We start from the raw sequence: 17,908 nt of genomic DNA on the forward strand, positions 1-17,908 counted from the left end.
TGGGCAATATACTATGTGGCTGGGCAATATACTACGTGGCTGGGCAATATACTACGTGGACTGTGCAATATACTACGTGGACATGCATATTCTAGAATACCTGATGCGTTAGAATCGGGCCACCATCTAGTGCTCAGATAATCATACAGTATATGGAAATGTTTCTTGGTAAGTTGCAGTATCAGGCTTCATGCACATAGAATAGCTTTGTCATTGGGCTCTATTGAGGCAAACCTCCCATCTAGGCTTAATTGACATTTTTTTTATTAACAAGTGACATCCTCTTGCTGTTTAGAAACAATTGTATAACTGATAAAGAAATATGTGAATACATGTACTCATTAGTGGGGTATATAGTGATTACTTCACTAATGAATAAAAGTATTTAGAAAATAGGTATACTATAAATGTAATATTTCAGTACCTTACATCTCCATAAGATGAATTCGGAAGAGATGAATAACTGAAAGACAAATCCATGTGCTAATTTTGAAAACATTCCCAAATACAACAATATTTGTAATTATAATTATTTAAATTAAATACTGAAAGTAAACTGTGAATATTATTTTTAAAGGGGTTACCTGAGCCATGTCTAAAACCAGGGAGGGACTGTAGCATGCTGAATCCTAACAATGTGCAATAAACTCACTGTTAGGATTCTACTCTTTCTAACTTACTTGACTGCTTATATGCAATTTTCATACTTGTGATCTCTGTGCCAACCACTTCTCTTCACTTCCACTTATCTCAATGGTCTTAATATAGATATAGAGATAGCATGTGCTAACAAATATTCAAATTACATATTAGCATATGACCGACCACTTGACAACTGCCAGGCATGTGATATTACTCACCATTAGGAGTCTGTATGTTACACTTCTTCCCTAGTTTTAGACATGTCAAGGACAACCCCTTTACAATAATTGTAATTTATAAAGTGGCTAAAAGTTGTTTTTAAGGAATGTCTTTTTGTTATTAATTTACCTTGTCTCATGAGTAACAGTCACATTGGAACGAGAATTTGGTCCATCAGTGTTGTCTCTGTAAGAAGTAGTTGTACGGCGAGATGGAACATCATAGGTATCATCAGTGACTTTGTAGGATGAAGAGGTGGTTGACCGTCTGTTTGGCACATCCTGGTAATCAGTAACTTTAGAAGTAGTGGTTGAACGTCTGCTAGGTACATCGTTGGGTCCTTCCATAATATTGTAGCTGGTTGTTGTGGAGGAACGTGTGTTTGGTGCATTATTGCTTTCTTCCTTTACATTGTAGGTGGCAGTTGTGGTGGAACTTCTTTTTGGCCCATCACCGGCTTCTTCTTTAACATTGTAGGTGGTAGTAGTGGTCGAACGTCTGTTTGGCAGATCATTGGTTTCTTCCCTGACATTGTAGGTGGTAGTAGTGGTGGAACTTCTTTTTGGCCCATCACCGGCTTCTTCTTTAACATTGTAGGTGGTAGTAGTGGTTGAACGTCTGTTTGGCAGATCATTGGTTTCTTCCCTGACATTGTAGGTGGTAGTTGTGGTTGAACTTTGATTTGTAAGATTAGTACTAGCAGGTTTGGTTTTGCTAATATGATAAAAGAAAATAATAATTTGATTACACTCTTGTATTGCACTCCAGATTACTTACTTCATGTTGTAATCAACCATTGTTTATAATGACATTTCAGGATGATCATTCAGATGCAAAATGCAATTTCTGCAGAGAGAGAAAATTTCTAGAAAATGATCATTTAAATACTTCCACTGCTAAATATTGCACTTAAAACAAAAATGAAGGCATTGGGTAAAAATGAGAACCTTTGCTACATTCCTGTATCGCTGCAATTAATAGACTACATCAGTGATCCCCAACTCCAGTCCTCAAGAACCACAAACACATCATGTTTTCAGGATTTCCTTAGTATTGCACAGTTGATGGAATTATAACCTCAGGAGTAATAAGGAAATCCTGAAAACAAGATCTGTTGGTGGCTCTTGAGGACTGGAGTTGGGGAACATTGGACTACATGATGATCGTTATTCTATAGAGACACGCTGCCACATTGTAAGACATGTATAGGAAAAATCAGCCGCACTCAAATGGTTGAAAGTTCAGCAAACTGTGTAGTTTCTTTATTAACACAAACAATAAACATCACCAGGTGCTTTTTTAGGAGGTAAATGGGTGGCGGACTATTCAATTCGAGTAACGTTTCGACCCCAGCGGGTCTTAATCAAAACCTCACTTATGCCAAAGAGGTAGAGGAGAGGAGAAAGAGCCGAGTTCCCATAGGGCAGCTCTGGTGGAGTTGTGTGGAAGCACGTCCGCCTGGTGGGTGATGTAGCACCTGGTGATGTTTATTGCTTGTGTTAATAAAGAAACTACACAGTTTGCTGAACTTTCAACCATTTGAGTGCGGCTGATTTTTCCTATACTTGGACTATTTTGTTCATGCCTGCACCAACCTAGTGACAGTGTGCACATCTTTTTCCTGGATTTACATTGTAAGACATCACATACTATAACTGTTGGCAGATATGCAACAGATACAGAATTGTGTGCAGGAAGAGTTTACACTTTTCTGACAGTAGATGGTGATGTTGTTACTGTTATATGCTTAGTTTAATGTAATGCATATACTTTTTGTACTTTGGTTTCACTTTCTCTCTGGTAAAAGGTCCTTTAGACATCCTGTTATGCTGTATTAAGAAGCTGATGTATGTACTTCATGTTCTGTGTAGATTAAAGTTGAATTACCCCATATTATCTACTCCCACAAGTTTCTTCTGTCACCAAACTATGCAACAATAATACCCTCAAAGACATATTCATTTAGTAACGTTGGGCATGAGAGAAAAGTCAGCCAACCAGGCCAATTTTAGCAGCATTAGTTTTCTCTAATATTGTGGGTCTCTTTGCTGTCCCTTATGGCAGATGTCAGTAAACATTCACTATCCACAGAATTGGTCATAACTTGCTGGTCACTGGGTGTTCCACCACTGAGGCTTCCCCAATTTCAACAATAAGGCTCTAAAGTACACCGTTTGAATACAGCAAGGCCTCAAATGTGAGCCACCACTCTATTAATTATTTATTATGTATGAAACTGTCGGAAACAGTAGAGTACATAGACTTTTCAATGGACTGGTACGTGTGGCCAATGCCATCACTTTATTCAAACAGGGCTCTTCAAAGCCCCGTTCTCTTGATCGTGGAGTTTCCTGCAATGGAGCCTACAGCGATCAACACCTTATCACCTATCCCATGTTGAGACAACCCTTCAAAGGCTCATGTGCTTTTCTACATTATAGTTCTTTAATAATGTCACCACAAAGGTGCATTCATTTTTTGCTGCCCCACTGCATGCCTCTGTTTTAATAGAGAGGCATGCAGAGGATTTCTCTATTGGGCCCTGAGAGAAGAAGCATTGCTTGAAGGAGAGAATAGCTCGATAGACACAGTCCACTAAAGCATTCACGTAGGTGCAGAGCTGTGCAGTCTAAATGCATAAGGCTCTGTTGCGTGCAAAAGCTATTCATGTGATTATCCATTAAGATTCATTTGGGGCTTTTTTTTTTTAAAGGATCCTGGATCTGTATAAATTACACATTTTTGATATAAAATTAAAGTCATTTTTAATAATGTAATACTTTTTATGCATTTGTTCAGTATTTATATTTATGTAACAACCAGAAATTCTGTACTTAGTAAAGATCCTATTATAGCATTTCTCTAAGGAATTTTTGGAGGAAAATAAATGTATATGTATAGCAGGATATAATCCAATAGTAAAGTTGTATATGAAAAGCAATTGGACTTAAAACATAACTTTTAATCTGAAGACTTAAAAAAGACAAACTATTGTGATACCATCACCACGTGACACATACAAAAAAGAAATGCTAAAAAACAAAGAGGGGTAGCCACCCACTCTAATAGACACAATCGGGTCAGAAAAAAATGCTAGTCCGCCTATAAAGATATAGCATAGTACGGAATAACCGTGCTGCCTTATTGTTCAAAAGGTACGCTTATGTCCACAAAAAGGAAATATATACATGTGACTATTGCTTATAAAAATGTCACTTCCCAAAAGAAGCGTAACCTGAACCAAATATATGTATATTCACATCGGCGTATATTCATAGCAATCAAGAGACCGATATAATGATGTCATATTGAAACGTGCTAAATACATAGAGTACACCTTTAATAGGACATTCATATGCTCCTCTTATCCCAGAGGTGGGTGTCCAGGTGTATAAGATCATGCACTGTTTCAATTAAAACATGACCTGTAAACCCATGATCGATGCAGGCTGTTAGACTTAATATGTCAGAGTGGAACGATCTCACCCATCTCCTATGCAAGCGTTGTGGGTACTCGGCCTCCTCATATAAGGTAGCGTCTCCCAACGCGTTTCCTCCTACCCTGGACTCATCAGGGGAGTGATCGGGATACCTGCGGGGCTGTGTTACACGCCGATGTAAATATACATATATTTGGTTCAGGTTACGCTTCTTTTGGGAAGTGACATTTTTATAAGCAATAGTCACATGTATATATTTCCTTTTTGTGGACATAAGCGTACCTTTTGAACAATAAGGCAGCACGGTTATTCCGTACTATGCTATATCTTTATAGGCGGACTAGCATTTTTTTCTGACCCGATTGTGTCTATTAGAGTGGGTGGCTACCCCTCTTTGTTTTTTAGAAAATAAATGTATTCATTAAAAAAGTAGTCCACTTATCGAAATAGTCATATATTCACAGGATTAGTGACAGATTCAAGATCAATGGGGGTTTCAGGCCATGAAACCTTTACTCACCACCAGTGTACCATTGTGCCCCCTGTTTGAATGAAGCGGCGGTTGTGCATTATTATTATTTATTGTTATAGCGCCATTTATTCCATGGCGCTTTACATGTGAGGAGGGGTATACATAATAAAAACAAGTACAATAATCTTAAACAATACAAGTCATAACTGGTACAGGAGGCGTGAGGACCCTGCCCGTGAAGGCTCACAATCTACAAGGGATGGGTGAGAATACAGTAGGCGAGGATAGAGCTGGTCATGCAGCGGTTTGGTCGATCGGTGGCTACTGCAGGTTGTAGGCTTGTCGGAAGAGGTGGGTCTTCAGGTTCTTTTTGAAGGTTTCGATGGTAGGGGAGAGTCTGATGTGTTGTGGTAGAGGGTTCCAGAGTAGGGGTGATACGCGAGAGAAATCTTGTATACGATTGTGGGAAGAGGAGATAAGAGGGGAGTAGAGAAGGAGATCTTGTGAAGATCGGAGGTTGCGTAAGTACCGGGAGACGAGGTTACAGATGTATGGAGGAGACAGGTTGTGGATGGCTTTGTACGTCATGGTTAGGGTTTTGTACCGGAGTCTCTGGGCAATGAGGAGCCAGTGAAGGGATAGACAGAGGGGAGAGGCCGGGGAATAGCGGGGGGACAGGTGGATTAGTCGGGCAGCAGAGTTTAGAATAGATTGGAGGGGTGCGAGAGTGTTAGAGGGGAGGCCACAGAGCAGGAGGTTGCAGTAGTCAAGGCGAGAGATGATGAGAGCATGGACTAGGGGTTTTGCTGATTCTTGGTTGAGGAATGAAAGGATTCGTGAAATATTTTTGAGTTGAAGTCGGCAGGAAGTGGAAATAACTTGGATATGTGGTTATATGTGTGCATGTGTGTAAGCCTATGCATGGAATGTCAGTGTGCATGCACGACCAGGGAACACAAGTTACTCATTCTGGCAGGGGTCTCAGCCACCAAGCCACCATTCATCTAGTATCGGTCACCTAACCTGTGAATTGTTTTTAAATATAATACTCTGAAATACTGTTTATTGAATACTGTTTTGATAGTATATAGCTGTGGAACAAAAACATTCGACTTACATACAATTTCATTTTGAGTGTTGTTTCCGCTCCCGAATGCATGTAATAATGAATATCCCTCTCTGACATGCCTAATAATTGGTATAGAGCATGACAAAGCATCCTGAATGTGAATGGCAGTAATTGTCCACATTCAGAGTCTAAATTTAGCAAGCATCATTTTCGTGCAGCTGAAATTAGTCACAAGTGCTCATCCCTTGTGTTTTCTGATGCTTGTTAATTATTCCCATGTACTTCAAGGACACAATTTCCACTGTACTATACATAGTAGTAAAATATTAATTAATATGATGCTCCATTTTTTAACATAATGCAAAGTAGATGAGGATTAAAGTTCAGAACAAAGCTTCCATGGATCACTGTCAGAGAATGTGTTCCATATTGTCCATTATTTTATTTCAGAAACTAAGCTGTTTCCTATATCAAGAAATCATATTCCTGATTTAAAGTTTCTAAAGAAATAAGCAATCTGATTTATTTCTATAGAAAGTCCAATAGGGGGATGACCATGATGTCTTGTGAATACAAATATATACTGTATATAGTGTAAACATGTTCTAAGTATATATACAGGATAACGTACCCTATACCATAAATGATAAGCAAATAATTATGTAGTTCTTAGCTCCCCCTATTTGTGGAGAAATCACAAGGAAAATCAATGAAGAACCATCAAAATTTCAGCAACGGCACCCTAACTATGAGAAAGTGATTGCTTAGTGATATGTCAACAATTCCAGCAATAGCCTCTTCAGAGAGGAAGAGGACTTTAACTCTAGTGCCAATTGTTGGAAGTAGCAATCATAAAAGTCAATATCGAGCCTTGCCACTTGCCAAATTTGGTTTAAAGGGAATCTGTCACCTCAAATTGGCGGGCTATGTAAATGCCCTGTGTCCGGTCCGATGGGCGGTGTTTCCTCTTCTTTCATTCACCCCTTCCTTCCCCGCTGTCCGCAATATTTTCTAGAATTTGAGTAGGTTTCCTCCGTAGTTCATGTGTGCGCAATGCAATCTTGCCTCGCGCAAGCGCAGTATGCTTTGCCCAACTGCAGGCAAAGCCGAAAAGCATTACTGCGCATGCGCTCTTGCACTATGTCCTGGAAGTATTTTGCTATGTTCCAGGACATAGTGCGCCGGCGCATGCACAGTAATGCTTTTCGGCTTTGCCCACGGTTGGGCAAAGCATACTGCGCGTGCGCGAGGAAAGATTGCATTGCGCACGCGTGAACTACGGAAAAAACCTACTCAAATTCAAGAAAATATTGCGGATAGCGGGGAAGGAGGGGGCGAATGAAAGAAGAGGAAACACCGCCCATCGGACAAGACACAGGGCATTTACATAGCCTGCCAATTTGAGGTAACAGATTCTCTTTAAGTCCTCTTCCTCTCTGAAGGGGCAATTTGTATATTTAATTTCCCAGAGGAGCATGCACGGCGTATAAGTCTCCTCACTCGGACATGCCTGGCCTGGCTTGTCACTCTCCACAAGGAGAAATGTTACCCTTTATATTCCAGCAATAGGGAATGCATTAATCTTTTAGTTTACCTTTATATCAATTTAGATGACATATATTGGCAACTTAAATTGACCACTTGATGGCGAATTAAAAATCCAATCACTATGTGGATACATTGGGTTTAAATTAGCACGAGGTCATCCAGTGTCTAAAAATGAATCACTTAGACTCACCAAACATGACAGTGTAGCCAGCAATTATGTCAAAAACTAGACTTCAAGAATATGGAGTAATGAATGAATTACCAATGGTTGCATGCTATACCACAATGTCATATAGTATTTCATTGCAATTCCATTACAATTCTTACCCTTTATTTATATCTCCACCAATGGAAACGAGGTCATCCAGATCTTGACTTCTTAAAGATAAAAATATAGAATAAAAGAATCATAAATAGATCTGACATTAAGGGAGAATTTTTCATAGCCAAATGAAACAAAATCTGAGGGTAAAATCCTCAGCAGCAAAACTTTCGGTATAAAGTTGATGCTCAAAAAAACCTTAACACATTACATTCTCCATATCAATTACACGATGCTCTGTTACAGCATTTACTTGGTCCCCTGAAGGTCTCTGAATCCAGCCTTTAGCGATGACATGTTGACACATGTGACTTCTACAGCCTGTGATTGGCTATAGCTGCCAAAAAAGTCATTGCTGGACGTAAAAATGTAGAGACCAGGCAAGTGCCGCCATGGAAAAGCAAGGGGAGAAACTTGTTACCTAAAATTCATATAAAATGGAGCATGAATAACGTGAGTTAACTGCGCTGCTGAAGAATAGTAGAAGGATACAGGCGACCGAAGAATGCTCAATGCGGTTTATTTGTCAAAGCATTTCAGAGTCATCAAAGTCGAACCATACTGAAGATTCTTCGGTCTACTGGATCCTTCTACTATTCATCGGCAGCGCAGATGCCACACATTTTTCCTGCCCGATTTTCATCTAGATCCCACGTGAGCTTGCAGCAGCTGACATTTTGTGCTTCTACAGTGGTTGTGTCTTACACAACTCCATCAGGTGAGCACCTACAAGTGCTTCTCACTAAATTAGAATATCATCAAAAAGTTAATTTATTTCAGTTCTTCAATACAAAAAGTGAAACTCATATTATATAGAGTCATTACAAACAGAGTGATCTATTTCCAGTGTTTATTTCTGTTTTTTTTATTTAGCCGTATTATCTATCACGAATATGGGGCTTTTACACTAATGTATTAGGAAGAAATACCTTCCTCCCTGCAATTTTTTGCGGAGTTGAGTGTCAATTGCATGAATTCTATTATCTGACCACCAAGCTGATTCTCCTACCCTTTCTTTACAGTAGTAGTAGTTGTAATATCAATGAGGTTATCAAGATTTCCCGTTCTAATAAAAAAAATATTTGAATTAACGCAATTCTACAAATAAATTAATTTACCAAAATAACATAAAATACAATTACAATACATAGGACTTGTGTTCATATGAGGAGATGACTGCAGAGTTAAAGGAAATTTGTAAGCAGGATTTCACCCCTAAACTTTATATGCTCATGTACAGTAGCTCATTCAAAGACAAATTCAGCAATACCTTTACATGTCCAGTTTGTTCCTCCATTGCTGAGAATTCAGCTTTTGAATTGATATACAAATTAGACTGAATAACTATTTATAGATCTGGAGTCTCTGTCACTCCAGTTCTATTTCCGCCCCTTCTGCTGACAGGCAGCCTCTAAGCTGTGTGGCTTCAAGCAAATCAGCCATTAGTCAAACAGGAGGAGGTGGTGCTGAGAATAGAGCTGGAGTGACAGAGGCTTCAGATCTACAATAACTCTTTAGCCTTGCATATTGGCATATGAATTTAAACAATGATCTATCAGTAATGGAGGCACAGACTGACCATGTAAAGGTATTGCTGGATTTGTCTTTGAAAAAGCTAGATAAGTAGTTTGGGGTGGTGAAATCCTGCTGAGAGATTCCCTTCAATGTAGTGTACATTTGATTTGCTGATTCCACACTTTTTATATGTACACAGTGAGTTTTCACATGAATTTTGAAGTGGACTTGTTTTTAATCTATATTAAAGAATATTCAAAATATTTAAAGTGTTTTATATGGATTTTAGAGCAAATTTGATTAAAAATCCATATAAAAATGATCAGTGTGAACATACCCTAAGAAATGTGCAAGAAAATGATCATTTGGAAATTCTCATTTCCATACTGCAAGAAAAAAATATTCTTAATTTTGGAAGTACCTCATACTCTGAAATTAGTATCTGTTTCAGTATTCTTACAAAATATTTCAGATTTAACCCTTGGCATTTAAAGGGACATAATCAACTGCAAAATCTAGTTCAAAATCTGATGTTGATAAGTAGAGATGAGCGACCGTGGTCTGGGTCAGTGCTCTCAGCTGTAGATAGGAACTGCATAAATTCTCTGAGATTCTGATGTGCTGTTTTATTCGGTGGCCTGACGAAATCTGTGTGGTGTGTGGCGCATAGGCGACGTCTTGCCAATTCGACTAGTAATATACTGATCCTGGGATCCTACAAGGTAAGGAGATTTGTGCAGGTCATGTCCATTGACATAGAGCACTGACATGAACCATGGAGTGAGATTGTGCAATGCGAAGCGCCCAACTCTATTGATAAGGTATTATTCACACTAGTGTACAGGAGCCGGTTTATTAGGACTGGTGTTTTGTATGCCAGTCTTGAACCATGGTATACTGGAGAAGGATGCACTAAATTCATTAATGTTTAGTGCACCTTTCAGCTGCTGTGCATCAGAAATGTACTCCAGAAATGATATGGCTACCATCAGACAAGCATTGAAATTATAAGACCACTCCTGTTCATAGCTCTGTGTGATCACTCACATGGCTGAGGTAGATATGATCTGGCCACTATTAACCCAGCACAGTCTTGTTTGTTCATTTGAAAAGTATCCTGACCATATCCTAAGATGTCTTACTTCCATCCAGTCCTGATTTTGGTATAAAATAATTCAAAATGGTTCAAAGGAAGTAATGAGTAGTTGATTGTAGGAAGTGATCAGATTGCGCATTTCACATGATTTTTTTTTTAGGTGCTCATAACTGACGGGTTTTTCGAGCGGAAACTACTTTAGGAAATTTGGCATTTTTTTTTCTTAAATAAAATTGCTTACAAATCTCAATAAAATGCCAGGCGTATTTGTAGTCTTCCCATTGTCTTCTGTTGTATGGTATAGATTGGCTTTAAAGTGAGAAATGACTGAAGCATCATCCGCTTACTTCTTTTAAGTGTTTGGCAGTTTTGGAAACTTGAATCAACTAAAAAAATGATCAAAAGTCTAAATATATCAATATCAATTAAATTTTTCAATAGAAATAAAAAGGAACAGTCTTACAAGCATTTTTTAAAGTGATTTTTCAGGCATATTTCAGAGCAGACCTGCTCCAAAAAAAGCCTTAAAAGCGAGTGAACATACAATTAGAAGCCCTTTAGAAAAGAAAAGCAGTAACCAGAGTTGTTGCCATTGGCGTGATATTTGCTTTGTACCACATAGGATACATCTCTCCACAGGTGTAGTCCTTGCTTAATTGCCTGAAAAAAAAAACTAAGAAAGAACAGTTACCTAGTTTTGACATCTGGTTTCTTAATTTCAATCAAGTTGTCAAGGTTGTCATCCCTGTAAGTAGAGAAATGTTTACAGTCTATATCTTGAGAGCATCATGATTCAAAATTATATCTTAATACTGCTGCAAGATGTTTTTTTTTCGACACAGAGAGCAGTGTGTGCAGTGATGATTCTCCGGTGCCAGCAGTGAGGCTGAACGGTCATGTAAATTGCAAGCATGCGGTATGCATACATCCCGCCACATTATGACTAGGCGTGCGCGACCTCACTCAATGCAAGTGAATTGAGCGAAGGCTCAGATGTCTAGTCAGAATGTGGCCAGGAGTATGTATATCACATACTTACAGTCATGTGACCGCTTGTTCTGAAGACCCAGAACAGAAACTACTGATAGCGTGTGACTGCAACTTTTTGTCATAACCAGGACAACCCTTTTAATGACATCTGCCTGAATTTTTTTTTGTGACTGCAATTTAAGAGCCATAACAGCATTTATTTTATGTTTTACTGATGCAGTCATATGGGGTCATTTACCAAAAAAAGGAAAAACATTACGGGGTCACTGTATGAATTAACAATGAATTCTTATAACTTTTTATATGGCGTGGGAACCCCTCTATTCTTGATAACCAGTCTTGCTAAAGCTGACAGGTGAGGATTGCAGCTGTCAGTTTTACCTGTCTGGTTATCAAAAATGCATGGGAACCCCGAGTTATTTTTTTTATTATTTATTGCGCAGGCAGCGACTGATGAATACCGCAGCCGCTACCTGCTCTCGCTGTTAACAGTTGAACTCAACTCTCAACATTGGCCCCTGCTAGCACTGATTACAGCGCGAGCAAGGGACAATGATGTGAGCTGTCTTCAGCACCCGGCGCTGGGAAACAGTGCAAACAGTACTGCTGATTGCCAGGTGCCGGTACGTGTGATACTGATGTGACAAACGGGCGGCACATGGTTGCCTCTCTTTGGATTCTCCCCCTTGAGCAAGCTACATGTGAAATGCGTGTCGGGGCAGTGCTGGTGGGCTAGTATTTCACCTCCCTCATCAAGGGTAAGCAATATTATACATGACCTATCTCTCTTGTCTCACTTTGTACTTTGGCTATCGTACCCTTCACTATATATGGTACTCTGAGATTGATCATATAGGTGTATGGCACATTGAGTGCTGTTCTATATGCTGGATCGATTTATTGCTCTCCATAATTATTCCTCCTTATTTGACACATTTATATATTGATGGTAATTATGTTGTGTGTATTGTTTCAATAAATTATTTTTAAATTTATTGTTGGTTTGCGGCTCCTCCATTTTTTGCTTTTGATTATAGTGTTTGGAGTACTCCACCGCTTGATCATGCGGTGCTGATCTATTGTGTGTGAGGACACTAAACCCTAGTTCTTTACCTTGATAATGTTTTTGTGCCATATGAATTTTTTCTCACTGGTATATTCTACATTTTTGCACACAATTGGATATAAAGGTTCACATGTTTGCACTGATAAAGTAGAACACACATAAGATGAAATAAGTAAACCAGTACGCCTGTTCGGAAATTGTTTGAACACTTACTTTTTTTTAAAGTTCTTTGCTGTATTTGATATTTCGATAAAGTCATCCAGCTGTTCCCTTAAAAGAAAAGTTACAATATGTAAAGCGTAAATTTAAAAGTTCAAATTTTAATATTTACACTTCACTTTACAATAATAGGTATAATATGAAGAATAGAAATGTATATTTAAAAATATAAGACGAAATAGATCTTGTGAACAAATGGGAGTGAAAAATGATCAATTGTATGATCTAACTCCATCCTTAAGACTAAATATTTAGGCCCGATTCATCATTTGCATTTTTTGAAGTCACTTTTCTTTCTTTGTCTTGTGGCATTCACTGAAGTTTAGAACATCAAATCTATTAAAATGGTGCACGTGGGTCATGAATTTGGCGCAAAGTAAAAACAATAGTCTTTTTTCCTGTCATTAACCATTATTGCGACTTTTTAAGCAAAATCTCACAAAATATGCAACTTTTAGAAAAGATTTGAATAAAGCTACAGATTGTGACTTTTTTTAAATGAAAACATCTGGATTCTGCACAAAAAGGGAAAAAGAAACAAAAACAACTGAGCACATATGAAATAGACTTCAACAATGACACAAATAGAATAATAAACCCGGTGCAAACAAAAGGCATAAAACTCGCAAGACTAGACAAAAAACAGGTGCAAATGTAATGGTGAATCGGGCCATAGTTTCTTTATGCAGCCATTAGAAGGCCGTTTTCATGGAGCTTCACTTTTATCCTACACAGATTTGCATGAGGAAATTAAAAAGTATCATGTTTTTCCTAGCTGTGCTCCATTTAGGTAGCTAACATTGTAATAGTAAGTATCTTGTCCTCTAACAATAGTGATGATCAGTAGAAATGTGAGCAGCAATCATGTAAGGCTTCAGTAAGTACAGACATATTCTATCAGCTTGGGGTGTTATTTTTACCTCTTCTTTGCTTTGTCTGTGGTGGGTTTGATGTCAATGAGGTTATCAACATCTTGAGTACTATTAAATCAATAAAAACAGCAAAAATTAGCTATTTAGTAAAACCTCTCAGCAGACAGGAAAACCGGTCACAGTCCGTCTACTCATACTCACATTATACATACAAAGGGTTTCTTTGTCAACTCCGCTTTATGTCTAATAATGTCTCACTAAATGTACCGAGCAGCAGATTTCCCTTTTTATGGGTGCCGGTTCAGAGGCATAACATGTAGATCAGGGTCTCCTATCTATCTACAGTGGACTATTTGTATTATGTAGCTATAAAGACCCCTCAGCACAACTGCTAAATCCGCACCCCTTATAGCTATGCCCAGCATAAAGCTACGTATCTTCCATGGTCTGAGCTACTGTGTTTGGTGGCTTGGGTATTCATTCATCATTTGGTCCTAACAAAGCATGAGATTGCTATGTGAGAAATTTGACCAATGTTGGCCTGTTTTGTATACTCTGTACTCAGATCCCTATTTTTTTCTCTTTCTGAGAGCTCTTCAGCACCTTCATTCTTGCCAATCATTAAGTGATGGAGTATCCTAGAAATATGCCATCACTTACTAGGATAGGAATATCCTTTTAGGCATATGGTCCACAGAAGCATTAGCCGCAGTATGGACCTGCATTGTAGTCCGTATGGTGCCTTAGTTCTTCAAGGGGGGAAATACCTCTATGATATGGCATATGCTCAAACATGTCTGTCACAGATTCCTCCTTTAAGCCTCCATGTGAATTCTGAAGGCAGCCCAGGGCACAGTATGGCCTGTGCTATTCTATACTACTATATTCTGGACCATTGTGATGTGGATCCTGAATATAGTTCAATGCTCATTTGTTTACTGTCACTTTTGAAGTCTAGACAGCAGTGGGCCAATTCATTAAGATTGATGTTGGGCATGCCAGATTAAATGAAGGGCTCGCTGGAGTGTGATTCTCCAAATTATTTATTAGGCACACACCCCTTAATGAATTTAGCGCACCTCCACTTTGGGGTGCATCTCTGGGTGCCTCACCAGGAATACTACGCATTTCTGGGGTAAGAAACGTCAGCAATTTTAATTAAACTTATAGGAACACGCATCTATGCCCTGTCCTGCCCCAGTTCCTCCCCACCTCAATTTTGGTGGAGCTGCTGCAAACTGAAATATCCCCATTGCGAAAAATGTAGCAGCTTTACAAAGCTTTTTAAGCCAGTTCTCTGGGGTAAAAGCTTTGATGAATCACCCCCTTATGATCATCACAATTTACAATGTTTATCTCTTTATCTGCAAAGTTTGTCAAAAATGTCAGTAGTGTCAGGTTATCACTGATAACTTATCAGGAGTGACAGCACACAGGATAGTTATTGAAAGGTCACAAAATAATATATATATATATATATATATATATATATATATATATATACATATATATATTGCGACAGAACTGACATATTACCTTTTATTGCTGGGCACTTTTGAGGTTGAAATTTCAATGAGATTATCAATATCTTGGCTTCTGTTAGAAATAGGAGAACTGTGATTAATATATATTGTTATTATAGCTAAGTCTAGTTATAGATAGTGACAGACATTTTCCTGTAATACCATTAGGTCCTTCAAAAGGAAACGTATCAAGTGCTATTGATGCAACGGACAGAGATTGTGACCCAATAAATAGATTAGTCCGAACAATTTGCGGACATGCAAGAATGTGTCATACTTTTTTAAAAGGGGTTTTTCTCAGATATTAACCCCTTTCTGACCTCGGACGGGATAGTACGTCCGAGGTCAGAACCCCCGCTTTGATGCGGGCTCCGGCGGTGAACCCGCATCAAAGCCGGGACATGTCAGCTGTTTTGAACAGCTGACATGTGCCCGCAATAGCAGCGGGTGAAATCGCGATTCACCCGCTGCTATCAACTAGTTAAATGCCGATGTCAAACGCTGACAGCAGCATTTAACCGGCACTTCCGGCCGGGCGGCCGGAAATGAGCGCATCGCTGACCCCCGTCAAATGATCGGGGGACAGCGATGATTCTGTATAGTAACCATAGAGGTCCTTGAGACCTCTATTGTTACTGATCCCCAGTAGCTGTGAGCGCCACCCTGTGGTCGGCGCTCATAGCACACCTGCATTTCTGCTGCATAGCAGCGATCTGATGATCGCTGCTATGTAGCAGAGGCGATCGAGTTGTGCCAGCTTCTATCCTCCTATGGAGGCTATTGAAGCATGGCAAAAGTTAAAAAAAAAGTAAAAAAAATGTGAAAAAAAAAAAAAAAAAAAAAAGTTTAAATCACCCCCCTTTCGCCCCATTCAAAATAAATCAATAAAAAAAATCAAACTTACACATATTTGGTATCGCCGCATTCAGAATCGCCCCGTCTATCAATAAAAAAAAGCATTAATCTGATCGCTAAACAGCGTAGCAAGAAAAAAATTTGAAACGCCAGAATTACGTTTTTTGGGTCACCGTGACATTGCATTAAAATGCAATAACTGGCGATCAAAAGAACGTATGTGCACCGAAATGGTATCATTAAAAACCCTGCTCGGCACGCAAAAAATAAGCCCTCAACCGACCCCAGATCATGAAAAATGGAGACGTTACGGGTATCGGAAAATGGCACAATTTTGTAATTGTTTTTCACCACTTAGATAAAAAATAACCTAGTCATGTTAGGTGTCTATGAACTCGTAATGTGGTATAGAAAATACTCAGCACAGCCTAGAGGAGGAGGTGCACAGTCATGGGTTCCCAAACCTCAGTATATATAGTGCAAGTGACTAGCACACTCCAAAATATTGTGATGCAAACGGGGGTTTATTTACATACAGTAATCAAACGTTTCGGTCAATATAGGACCTTCATCAGTGTACTATAAGGGAATATATACAGAAGAATTAACATGAAATAAAATATAACAGAATATAAAGAATAACAAAAAACAAAATACAAAAGAACAAAAGTATATACATCACGGAATCATACAGTCATGTATATGGATGTTAATAAACAACTGCAATGGAGTACATACAGAATATCATAGACCTCTGTTTATAGGATATATATACATATGCATAGACACGTATGAATATGGTGGCTAGGGTATTTAGAGGAAAATTCTGGAAAAATAAGAATTCCGGAAAAAAATACCATGGGGCAGGTGGATATATGTGATAAGCAACTGGGAAGGAAAAAAAAAAAAAAAAAAAATACCCATGGTATTTTTTTCTGGAATTCTTATTTTTCCAGAATTTTCCTCTAAATACCCTAGCCACCATATTCATACGTGTCTATGCATATGTATATATATCCTATAAACAGAGGTCTATGATATTCTGTATGTACTCCATTGCAGTTGTTTATTAACATCCATATACATGACTGTATGATTCCGTGATGTATATACTTTTGTTCTTTTGTATTTTGTTTTTTGTTATTCTTTATATTCTGTTATATTTTATTTCATGTTAATTCTTCTGTATATATTCCCTTATAGTACACTGATGAAGGTCCTATATTGACCGAAACGTTTGATTACTGTATGTAAATAAACCCCCGTTTGCATCACAATATTTTGGAGTGTGCTAGTCACTTGCACTATATATGAACTCGTAATGACCTGCAGAATCAAAATAGCAGGTCAGTTTTAGCATTTAGTGAACCTATCAAAAAAGCCAAAAAAAAACAAGTGTGGGACTGCACTTTTTTTTGCAATTTCACCGCACTTGGAATTGTTTTCCCATTTTCTAGTACACGACATGCTAAAACCAATAATGTTGTTCAAAAGTACAACTCGTCCCGCAAAAAATAAGCCCTCACATGGCCATATTGATGGAAAAATAAAAACGTTATGGCTCTGGGAAGGAGGGGAGCAAAAAACGAACACGGAAAAACGGAAAATCCCAAGGTCATGAAGGGGTTAAGATAACCCCTAACTGTGGGTAAGGGGTTAACTAGCTCATTACCAGGGATCTGACCATAGGGACCCAGAACAATCATAAGAACGGGACTCTGGAACTAAAGATCCAGACTTTGCAAAGTCCCATCCTGATTGGAGCGAAGATGCACATACTCACGATGCTTCATTCAGGATGGGACTTTGCAGAGTCCCGTTCTCCATTCCCAGAGTCCAATATTTGTTATTTCTGTAGGTTAGAATGGTAGGTTCCCCAGTGATCAGCAAAATATTCCCTATCTTGAGTATAGAGGGTAACTTGCTATTTTAGGAAAAACCTTTTAAAGTGAAATCCAAACAAAAGGCATAATCACACGCAGCACAGATTTGTAACAGACATTTCTGTCATTGTCCCATTCATTAGAATAAATGACTGATCAAATTGAAGGATTTTAGAT

General features: G+C 38.6%; 1 protein-coding gene across 5 annotated transcripts in view; it reads right to left on the reverse strand.

Annotated features, from left to right (window-relative positions):
* SCEL (sciellin) overlaps nucleotides 1–17,908 on the reverse strand; it is a 117,361-nt gene that overhangs the window by 23,793 nt on the left and 75,660 nt on the right. For 2 of the 5 annotated variants that reach the window (XM_069758076.1, XM_069758073.1), the window contains 8 exons: nucleotides 15,898–15,933; nucleotides 15,007–15,066; nucleotides 13,519–13,578; nucleotides 12,593–12,649; nucleotides 11,015–11,068; nucleotides 7,718–7,768; nucleotides 991–1,575; nucleotides 425–463 (listed from right to left, as the gene is read on the reverse strand). In XM_069758076.1, coding sequence (XP_069614177.1) covers nucleotides 425–463; nucleotides 991–1,575; nucleotides 7,718–7,768; nucleotides 11,015–11,068; nucleotides 12,593–12,649; nucleotides 13,519–13,578; nucleotides 15,007–15,066; nucleotides 15,898–15,933 — 942 coding nt within the window. The remainder of the gene's footprint in view (nucleotides 1–424; nucleotides 464–990; nucleotides 1,576–7,717; nucleotides 7,769–11,014; nucleotides 11,069–12,592; nucleotides 12,650–13,518; nucleotides 13,579–15,006; nucleotides 15,067–15,897; nucleotides 15,934–17,908) is intronic. The other 3 variants (XM_069758077.1, XM_069758075.1, XM_069758074.1) reach the window with 2 other exon arrangements.

The sequence above is a fragment of the Ranitomeya imitator genome, chromosome 3 (assembly GCF_032444005.1).
Source record: "Ranitomeya imitator isolate aRanImi1 chromosome 3, aRanImi1.pri, whole genome shotgun sequence".
Taxonomy (NCBI): Eukaryota; Metazoa; Chordata; class Amphibia; order Anura; family Dendrobatidae; genus Ranitomeya; species Ranitomeya imitator.